The sequence below is a fragment of the Aspergillus sydowii genome (assembly GCF_001890705.1).
Source record: "Aspergillus sydowii CBS 593.65 unplaced genomic scaffold ASPSYscaffold_3, whole genome shotgun sequence".
NCBI classification, from domain to species: Eukaryota; Fungi; Ascomycota; class Eurotiomycetes; order Eurotiales; family Aspergillaceae; genus Aspergillus; species Aspergillus sydowii.
Window position 1 is genome coordinate 1,935,356 of NW_024467861.1, and position 12,395 is coordinate 1,947,750.

At 50.5% G+C, this 12,395-nt stretch overlaps 5 protein-coding genes across 5 annotated transcripts; 4 read left to right on the forward strand and 1 right to left on the reverse strand.

The window, feature by feature from the left end:
* Positions 1 to 1,101: 1,101 nt before the first annotated feature.
* Positions 1,102 to 2,517, forward strand: ASPSYDRAFT_56448 (putative cyclin-like protein (Clg1); the record flags this gene model as incomplete). Its single annotated transcript, XM_040849213.1, has 1 exon — positions 1,102 to 2,517. The coding sequence occupies one exon, from the start codon at positions 1,102 to 1,104 to the stop codon at positions 2,515 to 2,517; it is 1,416 nt and encodes a 471-aa protein (XP_040704854.1).
* A 1,261-nt stretch (positions 2,518 to 3,778) lies between these two features.
* ASPSYDRAFT_42898 (acid phosphatase DET1) lies at positions 3,779 to 5,890 on the reverse strand. The gene is made up of 2 exons (XM_040846553.1): positions 5,786 to 5,890; positions 3,779 to 5,733 (listed from the first exon to the last, which is right to left on the reverse strand). The coding sequence occupies exons 1-2, from the start codon at positions 5,798 to 5,800 to the stop codon at positions 3,949 to 3,951; spliced, it is 1,800 nt and encodes a 599-aa protein (XP_040704855.1). The 5' UTR covers positions 5,801 to 5,890; the 3' UTR covers positions 3,779 to 3,948.
* Positions 5,891 to 6,048: 158 nt separating this feature from the next.
* On the forward strand, positions 6,049 to 7,620 carry ASPSYDRAFT_198734 (Dor1-like family protein; the record flags this gene model as incomplete). The annotated part of the gene is made up of 2 exons (XM_040843759.1): positions 6,049 to 7,128; positions 7,228 to 7,620. The coding sequence occupies exons 1-2, from the start codon at positions 6,154 to 6,156 to the stop codon at positions 7,618 to 7,620; spliced, it is 1,368 nt and encodes a 455-aa protein (XP_040704856.1). The 5' UTR covers positions 6,049 to 6,153.
* A 635-nt stretch (positions 7,621 to 8,255) lies between these two features.
* Positions 8,256 to 10,079, forward strand: ASPSYDRAFT_785783 (uncharacterized protein). The gene has a single exon (XM_040850960.1). The coding sequence runs from the start codon at positions 8,517 to 8,519 to the stop codon at positions 9,852 to 9,854; it is 1,338 nt and encodes a 445-aa protein (XP_040704857.1). The 5' UTR covers positions 8,256 to 8,516; the 3' UTR covers positions 9,855 to 10,079.
* A 538-nt stretch (positions 10,080 to 10,617) lies between these two features.
* ASPSYDRAFT_146147 (putative cyclin) lies at positions 10,618 to 12,141 on the forward strand (the record flags this gene model as incomplete). The annotated part of the gene is made up of 1 exon (XM_040841594.1): positions 10,618 to 12,141. The coding sequence occupies one exon, from the start codon at positions 10,618 to 10,620 to the stop codon at positions 12,139 to 12,141; it is 1,524 nt and encodes a 507-aa protein (XP_040704858.1).
* Positions 12,142 to 12,395: the final 254 nt, after the last annotated feature.

Genomic DNA, 12,395 nt, shown 5'->3' on the forward strand with positions numbered 1-12,395 from the left:
TTAATTAACTTGAAATCGATGATGAATTTCAGGACGTGCTGTCTCCTGAGGACCAGCCCGTATTAGATTACAGTATTGTTACTGCAGGCATTCAGTCAATTCACTCTCAGTCTCAGGCGACAGTGTAGAAACAGTTTCGTAATCCGTTCCCTTTTCTTTCCGGTGGCCGGCGATAAAAATAAAATTTGCTAGCTGCGGATGACACTTGAGTTTTACCAAAGTTACCAATACCACGTAGTTTTACCGCCGTGACCACACCAGTTCCCGCTGGTCAGCCTCCACAACACCACCGCTGGTCTCTGCACTCCCGGTGATCTTGACGCTCTCCTTCTCTTCGCTTCCCTTTCTCTCTCTCTCCCTCTCTCCTCCATCCCCCTCTTCTCTCTATCCTTTCTCTCTTGTGAGACCCTCTCTCCTCCTACCTTTCACCCTGTTTGTTCGCTTTGCTCTTGCTCCCCTCGACTTTGTCTTGCAACGAGCTTTTCACTAAGTGTCGTTGTTACTGTGGACTACCGGCCGGCAATTTGACGCGAGACAATATTGTTTTTCCCGTGAAGGAATCCAACATTTGCTCGCCCTCTCATCACCAAAACCCGCGTCCACCATCCTCTCTGTCCGCTTTGCAGTTCTAGCAATTTAGACCTCGCCTCTGGTGCTTCAAAACAAAAAGTTCGCCCGTGTCCGCCTTTCTTAGTTCGCCTCCCGAAACTATACCGGCACGCCTTAGACCAGACTCACCACAGAGAAGGAACAACCCCCGGAAAACGCCAGTTGCGACCGCTCATTTCGCTCTCTTTGTGTTTCTTTTCCGCTTGTGTTTCCCAGGAAATTGTGTTGTTGATTTGCCGCCTGATGTTTTTCAATTAAGAGACATCTACTGCACATAATACAGAGCCACGGCTCGTTGAGCAACGCTCTTCCTCCCCAGATCAGGGTGTGGCGGACGCGTAGACGGTTCGTATCTTGATTCTTTTCGAACATTTGTGAAAGTCTCCGTTGGAATCGGCTTGCTGACTTTGGCTGTCCTTTTCTACGGTTTAGCATTCACAAACCGTCTACCGCCCCGTCCCTGGACTGGTTTCCTCTCCTCTTCTCTTCGCTATGCCATCTTTCTACAACACTGGCCTTCCGGCCTTTCCTCTCACCCCCCCTCATATCACCGGTGCCGGCAGGATGGAGAACGAACCCCCGTTCTACGTCCTTGGTCAGTCGGCCGCCTTCCCTCCCCGTTACTCCCAGAATGGTTGTGAATTCATCGAGCAATACTCCCAGCAATCGTCTTGCTACGGCAAGCTCCCGATGAACCACCAGCCACCTATGCATTCGATGCGTACAGGGAGAGACATGGCCGCGTTAAGTCAACCCATGTTCGGCCCCATACATGCCGCCAATGTACTGCCCCCGATCCGCAACAACGTCCAGCTGCCCCCGATGGACCGTGCCGTTCCTCCGCAGTATCGCCGACAAGAGCCGATCGCCCAACCCGAGCAGCCCCGAAAAGAAGAGAAGGCTACCGGAGGCGTTGCCGCTTACCTGGACTATGAGATGGAACAGATGGCCGACTTCGTGGCTGAGATGGCCCAGGGAATGTATGAGTTGTACATCACCAGAATCAACCTATCTGATATTGACTTCGCGCGAAGCGTCTACCCAGGATCATCTGTCCCACCGCAGTTTCGGAAATACGTTCTCCAAATTCTGTCGTCGACTCGTCTCCCGAGCGCTACCATCCTCTTGGGTCTTTATTACCTCTCTTGTCGGATGCGTATGCTTTCTTCTGCCAAGGTTTACACCGCAGGCAGTGGCCAGGTTTACCGCATGCTTACGGTCGCTTTGCTTCTGGGAAGCAAGTTCTTGGATGACAACACTTTCCAGAACAAATCCTGGGCTGAGGTTAGCAATATTCCCGTGAGTGAGTTGAACTCCATGGAACTCGATTGGCTCTTTGCCTTCGAATGGAAGATCCACGATCGCATCTATGACAAACGGGATGGGTTCCAGTCGTGGCGCTCCCACTGGGAGAAGTGGTGTACCAAATCTTCACTCAAAACTCAAGAGCCTCGGCACACCCTCGCCCCGATTGATACCAACATCACTCGAAGCAACCGGGTCTCGAAGCCTCTTCTCTCTCCTGAAGGTCCAATTCCTCCGCAGTACCAGCGGAGCACACAGTACGAAAACTCTTGGCTCAACCCAGCAGCTTCAGAGTATTCGCCGCCTTCTGCTCCTCACAGCGGCCCGACCACTCCGGACTACTACTCCGTGGGCCCGTGGGCGTACTCGAACCCCCCACCGCCGTACTCGAGCACCTGGATGCCTCAGCAACAATATCTGCCGCCGCCGCGATCGCAGCCGCCATCCTACCACCACACTCCGTCTTACGGGTTTCCCTACCCGCACGGTGGTTGGGCAACTGGTCATGGCTCATCGTGTGGTTGCCCATATTGCGCTAAGAGCATGGAACACTACATGTGCGCCAACCTAGTCGGCTCGATGCAACCCATCCTTGCGGCCTGATCGCTGCTTGGCCAACGTTACGCTGCATACGTCAATTTGCTGTTGTCCTTTTTTTCCCTTCTCATGTTCTATTTAGAATCTGCCTTCCTTTCGACTTCTTTTTTTTCTGATACCGTTCGATGATACCGCATTACCCTTTATTAGTTCCATTTGCGATGACATTCCGGCCTCTTCGATTTCGGTTACATGTTGAAAAAGTACCCTGGTTATCTGTCTCTTGGTCCGCCCGAACGAAAAATCGAAAATCAGAAAAAAAAGTGTCAAGCAGCGCTTTGGAACCACTACCAACCATATCTTCTGTTCTGAGCCCGTGCATGCATTCACGATCTGACACCTTTTTCCTCTTATATCCCATTTGATACTTTTTCGTTTTTGAAAGATCTCGTCAAGCCAAAAAAAAAAAAATACCGAGATCCCCCGGGGGCTTCTCTTGGTCTTGGAGTTGAGAAGTCACGATAATCATGATTTTCATTCATCCCTTGTTCTCTGCTAATGCTACTGTTTCTTTTCCCATCTTCATCTGCACATCTTATTTTCGATCCCGATTTTTTCTTTCTTCATATCTGGATTTGGGCATTTCACTGGCAGATGTTACTCATAGATCGATTCACTTCCCTATCATAAACTCCATTCCCCATTTACCCGGCGTTGTTTCATCATTTCTGCGCTTTGCATTGCCTTCTAGTCTCTTTCGGTTGGCTGATATTCCCTTTCTTTCTACTCTCAACCGATCGTGATTACGCTTTAACGCTGCATATGCTCCAGACCTTCCAAGTTCAATTTCTTCTGGGATTTGGGCAGATCGGAGACGGAGACTTTTCTTGGTGGTACTTTTTTTCAATTCATCTTGTCCTCTTTTCTTATCGACGACCCTTGATGCATGTTTGTCATATTGGTTTATCTTCCGACAACCACAAAAAAAGTGATACTCCCCTATTCCCGCTGCTCTACAATATTCCCCTGTTTCTGTATTTCTCTTCTTGACAGTGGTTTTATTGACCATGTCCTCCTTTTCTCTTTCATCTTGTTCTCCATTCCGTGCTGAATTGGGATGTAAGTTAACTACAACCTTGACCGAATAAAGATGATGGGGAATCTGACGTCCTCATTGACCCCGCGGATTCCACTCTCAATAACTTGAACAACGTATAATAAAAAAATAAGAAACCATTACACCCATTTACGTTTCTGTGACTACGTAGCTCCGGGGTTGTCGAGGCTAGTATCGAAACGACTCACAAGTTTTAAGCCTCTTAAGATGTTCCTCAAGACGTTCGGCCCTAGTGTTGACATCATCTACATCTACCATATCCGTTTATCAAAGTTGCCTCGCAAAGAACAGTGAGATAACATTGAATTGCAGGGTATCCTATGCATCGCATCATCCAGTCATGGTAGGTAGGTATATAGTAGGTAACTATAATAATCAAATCAATATACACTCCCTCGAATACTTTGATCTTCTTTTTGCGCTGCTTCAATGCTCTTTTCGGGTTCGAGTTCGGTTTCATTTCTGCGTTCTGTTTGGAGGTCGTTCTCCGTTTCGTTTTCCGTCTTGGCCTGGCCTTGGGTTGAGGTTTGTTCACTGGTCTGTTGTTGTTGTTGTTGTTGTTGTTGTTTATGCTCGTTTTGTTTCTCTGGTGAACTGCCGGTCTCGTCGGTATCTGGGATAGTTCGGGATGATTTATTAGGCGTTGATGCATTTTGGGTTTGCGGCTGCGTCTGCGTCTGCAGCTGCGTTTGATTTTGGGCATGACGATGATGCGAGGACCTTGTTCGTCGGAGTTTAGGCGTCTGGCGTCCGCTCCCTTCGTCGTCGCCGTCATTGTCGAGGTCCTGGGACGCACGCGGAATATGCCGCTTGAGGCCGGCGCGAGGGAGTTCATGCTGCTGCTGTTTGTTTTCGGAGTCATAGCTGTGGTGGTGGTGGTTGTCGTGCTCGTCTTCTGAGGCCGCGACGCTGTTGGCGCCGCTGAGGGTTCCGCCGCCGTCGCGGCCGACGAGGTGGATGAGGTTGTAGTTTAAGTGTGGTGCGTGGAGGAGGTGGTCTTCGCCGCTGTCGCGGTGGGTGAAGTTGGGACGTTTAGGGAATAAGGGGCTCTTAGTGGGCCTGGGGGAGAGAGGAGGATGGTGATGATGGTTATGGTTGTGATGGTGTTCAGGAAGTGGGTGTCGAATTGGTTGTTCGGGGGTCGAGTGGTACTGCGGGTTTGAAGGAAGGGATTTTAATGGCATTTCGTCGCCTAAGCGGTCGCCAATGGCGGGCTCTGGTGCTGTTATTGTTCGTCCTTCATTCACGGTGTTGATGGCTTCCTGGCCGATGTCTTGGGTTAAGTTGTGATTGTGTTGGTTCTCTTGCTCTTTGCGTTGATCGCTGTGTGCTCGAGATGATCGCTGGGAGCCTTTTCTGTGAACGCCGTGACTGCATCCATCCGGACATCCGCCCCATTTGCGCCGTATTGGAACTGGTGCTTCTGATGGTGTTGGGTTTGCTGGCCCAAGACCCTTTGCGGCGCGCTCCCGCTCATGCTCCAACTCTTTCTCCCTTTTCAATTCTGACCATGTGCGAAGCTGGTTTTGTAGGGCGTACTTGCCGCTGTCCTCGTTGAGCTTCATGATTACGAACTCGCAGTGGTTGATGTTGCGGAGATCCTCAAAGTACTCAACGCTCCAGTGGTACCATTTCATAAGGAAAACCCTAGTCATGAGTCCATGCGTAACAAGGACGCAAACACTCGCAAAGTCCTTCTCCCCGAATAGCCGCCACATCGACTCATTGAACCCGCTTACCCGATCGTACGCATCCGCAGCGGATTCACCATTCGGAATTCGATAGAAAAAATGCCCATAATCCGCTCTTTCCAGCCACATGCGTTCCATTTCCGCCGAGCATGGCTGGAAGTTACCAAAATCTTGTTCGCGCAGGCGAGGCTCCTCATATACCGTGATTGTATGCCTCGGAAAAGGTGACGGAGACGGCGTATCAGCCGTAAGGGACTGGAGAATGCCCTCGGTGGTCTCACGGGTACGACGGTATGGAGAAGTGAAAAAATGGATTTTATCGTCTGGTCGTAGAAGTGAACGTAGTCTAGTTCCTGCTTCTTGTGCCTGGCGGTGACCCTCGGGCGTGAGCTTTACCCGGTGATCGGGGATCGTCTGGTGGATCTCGCGGTTTTTGTTTCCTTCCGACTGGGCATGCCGGATCAGAATGATCATCTATGAGAGGTGAGAATCATGATTATGTGTATGTATACGTCGGGGAGCTTACCCGCGGCTTGCCCATAATGTGTATAAGGCGGGGTGGTGGTAGGTCAGGAAAGAATGCAGTACAAAGATAAAATGTGACCCTATCCCTCAAATAATTCGTACCAAAAACCCCAGAAAAGCAGATACTCGAGGAGGAGGAAAACAAAGAGTTGACGGGGGATACCAGAAATGAAGACCGGGTGAGGAGGATAGCGAATCTTGGGCCTGGATTGCTTCCCCGGAGGCTGCGGTTGTTGCCGCTTCGGCTACCGTACTGCTCCATCACCGTCATTCAACGAGCGTCCTTTTGTCATATCCCGTTGTAAATGACCATTTCTTCTGTTAAGCCAAATAAAGCGGCCTATTTGGATCCTATAAGTGGCAGAAAATATGGCCGACCATTTGTACGAGCTGCTCGCCCCCCATATACCACCAACAGAGAGCAATCTGTCTCAGGATCCGACCACGATTCAGTATCTCAATCGGCTGCCTACTCTCCCCCTACAGGCCCTGCAGACTACAGAACCGCAGTCACTCACGCAATCGTCACACTCGACACTTCTTTCTCTTCAAGCTCTGTCCAACCGATCTCATAAAACCTTCATCACTTCCGCAGACAGTTTATCAAACCTCCGTTCATCCATACCCGACTTAACCCGCCAGGCACAGGAGTTACGCGATGGTATTCCAAAACTCGACGAGGAGGCGGTGCGGTTCTCCTCAAAATACAGCCGAGCAGCAGAGAATGCCACTCTCGAACAGCGAAAGAAGGTCATGCGACTCTCACGGAACGTGGACCGCATTTCAGACATACTAGAACTGCCCACATTGCTCGCAACAGCAGTGTCCTCGGCCGCTGCCAGTTCAGGAAACGCAGGAACTTCGTTCTCTACGACATATTCATCGGCACTAGATCTATACGCTCACATTAAGAGACTGCAGACGCTGTACCCCGATTCACTTTTGGTGAAGGACGTGGTTGTACAGGCTGAAGATGCGATGAAAGATATGACCTCGAATCTAATTACGGCTCTCCGTGCACAAAACCTTCGACTTGCGGCAGCAATGCGGACTGTCGGCTGGCTACGGAGAGTAGCACCTGAACTTGATGCAACTTATGGTGATGGTGGAGCTAGTAATGGAGGGGGCTCGCTTGGTGCTTTATTCCTGATCTGTCGCCTAGCGAATCTTGTCTCTACGCTGGAGGCATTAGATCCTCTCCGGGAACTCGCAGACCAGGAGTCACAGCGCAGGACGCGAAGCTCAGACCGGAAAACTGGAAGTGGTTCATGGGCCGAGGGTCACCAGACAGAAAAGTATTTGAAACGGTACATTGAAATATTCCGCGAGCAAAGCTTCGCTATTGTTTCATTATATAAGAACATCTTTACGCCCGACCAGTCAGAGACTGATACGACTATTCCCGGCTTACGAGGAATCGATGCACGAACAAAGACGGAGCAGTCCTCCGCCACGGAACGCAAACCTGATCACTTCCAACACCTTCCGCCTCCTCTTGCAACCTTTCCGACCCATCTCGTTCAACTATTAACGGATACTCTGCGCACGTACCTCCCAAATATTCAAGACAAAACTGCCCGCGAAAGCCTCCTGACCCAGGTGCTCTACTGTGCCGCTAGTTTAGGCCGCCTAGGAGGTGATTTCAGCATGATATTAACTGAACTGGGTGACGATGAGGATGAGGGATCTGGGGAGTTGTCATGTGAATGGGAAGAGGTAATGCGAAAACATCGTGTATTAGCCGGACGCCTTGAGCAGCTCACTGGAGCGAATCCAACGAGCCCTACAGGGTCCTCGAAGGGAACCTTGCAGGCAACATCCCCAGCTGCCGCATAAACAACTATTCGGAGGGTTTGTCTTAATTCAAATTGGATTCTGTAATCCAAACACTCCCTTGCCGGCAAAAACTGTTGTCTCCACGTGCTGTTCACACCCGCAACAGCCTTTAGTGCTCGAGTTCAACTACCGGTATTAACGGGCCCAGGCTCATCTTAAAGATGACGAATCCATGTGCTAAACCAGACGACCAAAGTTTCAACGGTACGTCAGATCCATTGGATTCGGGCCAGGAGATGACTGCAGGTGGGATTGGAGGCTCAGAGCCAACGAGGCTGTGGTCAGCCCCGTATCAACCCTGCTACAGTACATTGACCGCTTGAGAGTTCGCTCGAGTAGGTTTACTGATACTTGGAGCTGATGCGAGGCGGGCATTTCCCATGGATGCCTCTATAACTCTGTAGATAATAATATCTAAGCAATAATAATGTACATAACTGAAGGAGCAAACCGGGGCTAGCCTCATTGGGTAACTCCTCCGTACGGTAATTTTGGTAATGTTACGGCATTGTCCGACAATCAAACGGCTTTCTTCAATTGACGCCGGGACCGTCACCGTCACCTGCAAGTTATCTCTCACAAGTCTCAACCTCAGCTCCTCCCCAACCCTTTCTTTTCTATCCTGTTTACTTATGTCATGTTGAATATTTTGGCTGTCTTTGTTTCCGTCCTTCACTCTTCATTCACATCATCCAATCCGCCTCTCGTGTGACTTTCGCCCTTGTTGTATTGTTCCACAGCATCCACCTCTCCGTCTTACAAATAATGCGAATCTTCACTCACAGCCTATAAAGGGGAGGGTATTTATTTTACTATACTATATATCACTTCTCACTTATATAGTTGCTATATTCTTGCCCATATCTTTTTGTCCGGAGTGTCGACATCCAGTCCTGATGGCGGCCTCCACCCTCTCAACTGGCGGGATGATCGATCCCACCAAGCAAGCCGAATATCCCATCATCCTGGGAGACCGACTGGCAGGAAAGACCGACAAATCTCACTCACAGTTAATAAACATCCAGTATAATTACAAGACCAAAGCGGCGACTGCTCAGCAGCGATCTGTTATCACGAAATCCCCACACTCTCGGGACCACTTCAACCTGAAGATTACCGATAAAGCTCCGAGCGCGGAGCAGAATGTCTTGACCTACACCTACCAAGGCAGCGTGGATCCGGCACAGAGCGTCTCAGAATCAGAGCACCATAAACTTGCGCTCGTATTTGACGCGACAAAAAAGGCCTTTGTGCTGGAGCCTATTGCCACCCAACTCAACTTCAATCTTCGTTCAGCTCCGGCCAAAACACAGAAGCAAGTCATTCAACAGTATCCCCAGCTCAGGACCTTGCAGGAGGATGAGCACATCTCTGGAGATGACCGCGGGTCGGATCAGGCGAGCGGAAATGACGATGGACCGGCCGACGACGACAATCCTTACGATTACCGTCACTTCCTCCCCAAGGAAACGGACAATCTAGAAGACCTCAAGTCGGGCTCAAAAGAAGCGACCCCGGAACCATATACCAGCACAAGCAAGGTGCCGACACCACAAATATCGGCGGACAAACTTGCACCAAGCCCACGACCTCGTCCGAAAACCCAGACAAATCCCCTCCGCCAGAAGAAGCCGGCAACGGATACTCCGCGGGCGAGTAAACCGGTCCCTGCGAAAGCGCGCGCGAAATCACCTGCCAGAGTTGCCGAAAAAGAGGAGGACAATGATAAAGATAAAGGGAGAAAGGAACATGAAGCGGAAGAGATTATTTTCGAATCATCCAAATCCTCGCCTTCAGAGACAGGAACAGCTGCAGTATCATCACAGAAGACCGTTCCATCACCTGGGTCCAATATCATCATTGACGGCGACCTCATTATCGATATGGGGTCTCCACCTCCGGCTCGCCCCTTCAAAGTTAATCCCGCTCATTTCTCGTCAAATAACACACCGGCGAACGATGAAAATGAAGAAGACGGTTACGAGGATATCGAGGATCTGCGATTGCCGTCGCCGGTTCCAGCAGCCCAAAGACCGGAGCCCATTCCAGATATTCAAGTCGAGGGCGATAACAACGAGGGCCAAGCGGAAGTTGAAGATGAAGATGATCTGTTGGCTGCGGAGATGGAGGCTGCGTTCGAGGAAGAAGCCCGAAGCCAACAGTCCCAGGTGCAGATCCCATCGCAGCAGTATGTTCCCAGTGATGATGAAAGCGAAGTAAGCGAGGAGGAATGATTTGGCATTTGATCCATATCTATTTGTTTTCTGGTTTTTTGATTCGTCACTCATTCTAGCGGTTCAAGGGACTTTCGTATGACGGCGTTGTCTCCATCTACGCATTGGCGGATGATCGGCGTTTGGAACAGAAGAATTTCACAACGATACCACGTTAATCCTCTTAAGAATTTATACAGTATATTCTATTCGAAATACATTACCAGGATCATTCCTTTCTTTTGTAGAGTGTTAGAGTGGCTTCAAGTTGTATGAGTATAAAGGACCGGGACCGGAGAAACCGAGCTCCGGGTCGATGAGCAGCCGTTGCCATTCAGATCTTCAACACATCGGAGAAGCTCAAGAGTTCACGAAACACCAACGGAGAAGGCGGAATTGGAAAATAGAGACCGGAAACGCAAGAGCAGGGTTTCGACACCGCTTCTCTCTATACACCTCGATCCTTGGGCACCTGCTTTCAACCCGCCTCTGCAAACCCGCCCTCACCTCCAACCCTCATCTCGCGGAACACAGGGAACTTGCCGCGATTGTCCCGCTTCACGATGCGATGAACACTGACTGTGGCCGATCCTTTGGACATTAGTGTTTGGTCAGTTGATTCACACCTTCGACGGGGATTCAAATCCAACGGAATTTTGCCGGTACTGCGTTTGATTCACGCGCCCACAGCCTCGATTTCCGTTCCATACTATTCCGAATTCGCGCCTCCAACCTCGGGGTTTGAGTATTGACAACAATAACGACTCTCATACGATAATCCTCGATGGCTTCCCAACCTCCCGTCAAGCGCCCCCCTCCAGCGCCCTCAAATCCGGTCCTCCTCGCGGCTCAAGCACAATGGCTCTTTACGGAGGAAGAACTCTCCCGCTCGCCGTCGCAGCGCGACGGCATGAGTATGGATACAGAGCTCTTGCACCGGAGCAAAGGGGTCAACTTCATTACTCAAGTTGGGATCATGTTGAAGCTTCCCCAGCCCACCCTCGCGACGGCCGCGGTCTATCTGCATCGCTTCTTCATGCGCTATGTCATGTCTGAAAGGCCGGATCGGCCGGGAATTCATGCTTACCCGATCGCGGCAACGTCGTTGTTCTTAGCTACAAAGGTAGAGGAAAATGTCCGGAGGATGAAGGAGCTGGTGGTGGCTTGCTGTCGTGTCGCACAAAAGAACCCCAATCTCGTTGTGGATGAGCAGAACAAGGAATTTTGGAAATGGCGCGATACCATTCTTCATCATGAGGACGTCCTGCTTGAAGCCCTATGCTTTGATTTGCAGTTGGAGCAGCCGTACCGGATCCTGTATGAGTTCATCTGTTATTTCGGCGTGAACGATAACAAGCATGTCCGCAATTCGTCATGGGCCTTCCTCAACGACTCAATGTACACGATTCTCTGTCTCCAGTTCCCTGCTCGTGTTATCGCCGCGGCCGCTTTCTATGCTGCTATCAACCACTGTGATATCGCATTTTCAGACGATGAACTTGGTCGACCGTGGTGGGAGCAGATCGATGTTGATCTAGTGGATATTCGTCGCGCGTGCAGCAGAATGGCAGAACTGTACGAAAATAATGCTCAACACAACAAACACAGCCAGTACTACCCGAGTATTCCATCCTCATTCAGCGAAGGCAATGAGAAGACTAGAATTCCGCGTCCCGGCAGCTCTCTCGACGCACCAGATCCGCCGTCAAGAAAGCGCTCGCGAGAGCCAGAAGATGGTTCCCATTATAATCACCACACAGCAAAAGATGCTGCGCCTCCGGAATCAGGCGATGCATCTCAGAACGGGAGACATTCACCAAAACGTCCACGGGTAGATTCAGATGCAGGGTACCCTCGCTCCACTGCAGGGTCGATTGAAGGAACAGGACCACTCCCGTCCTCCTCATCATCCTTCTCCCATGACCGCCCACCCAACGGCCATAACGCCCAACAACATCACCGTCATCCACATCCACTACCACACACCCCACAAACAACAATCACGCCGCGGCGAAATAGCGAAACCCAAAACGTCGACCCCATCCAGCAACGCATTGATGAAATCGTCCAAAAAAACTCTGTCACACCCCCAAAACATTCCTCCAAACGCGTACCAGATAACCGGCATCGAGAGCAAGAAGATGAGGACCCCAGTTGGAAACGAAGATCTTCATATTCTTCTACAGCTAAGAATGAGCATCTGCCTCCTCCACCCTCATCAGAGAGTCGCCAGCAGCCTCCACCGCCGCCGCCTCCGGAACCAGAGCCCGAAGATGAAGGTGGTGGGAGTGAAGAGGGTGAATTATGATTCACCACTATATCTTAGTTCAGGCTGGTAAAGTGGCATATCATGTCCATTGGCCTCAGGTGCGAGGCTGGGAGGACCCAGGAATGAGCGCATACATAACACCCGTTACGGCAATTTCGGGAACATTATTATTTTTATCCTAAAAACGGCAATCGAGTACGAAACATGAACTCAGAATACTAGAAGAGCGCCAGGGCCAGAGCCTGAGCGGAGACGAAGGTAAAGGCGAGAGTGGGTGGTGCTTGTTCGAATAT

Coding starts and splice junctions, on each gene's coding strand:
- ASPSYDRAFT_785783 (XM_040850960.1), top strand. CDS start 8,517: ATGGCGGCCTCCACCCTCTCAACTGGCGGGATGATCGATCCCACCAAG.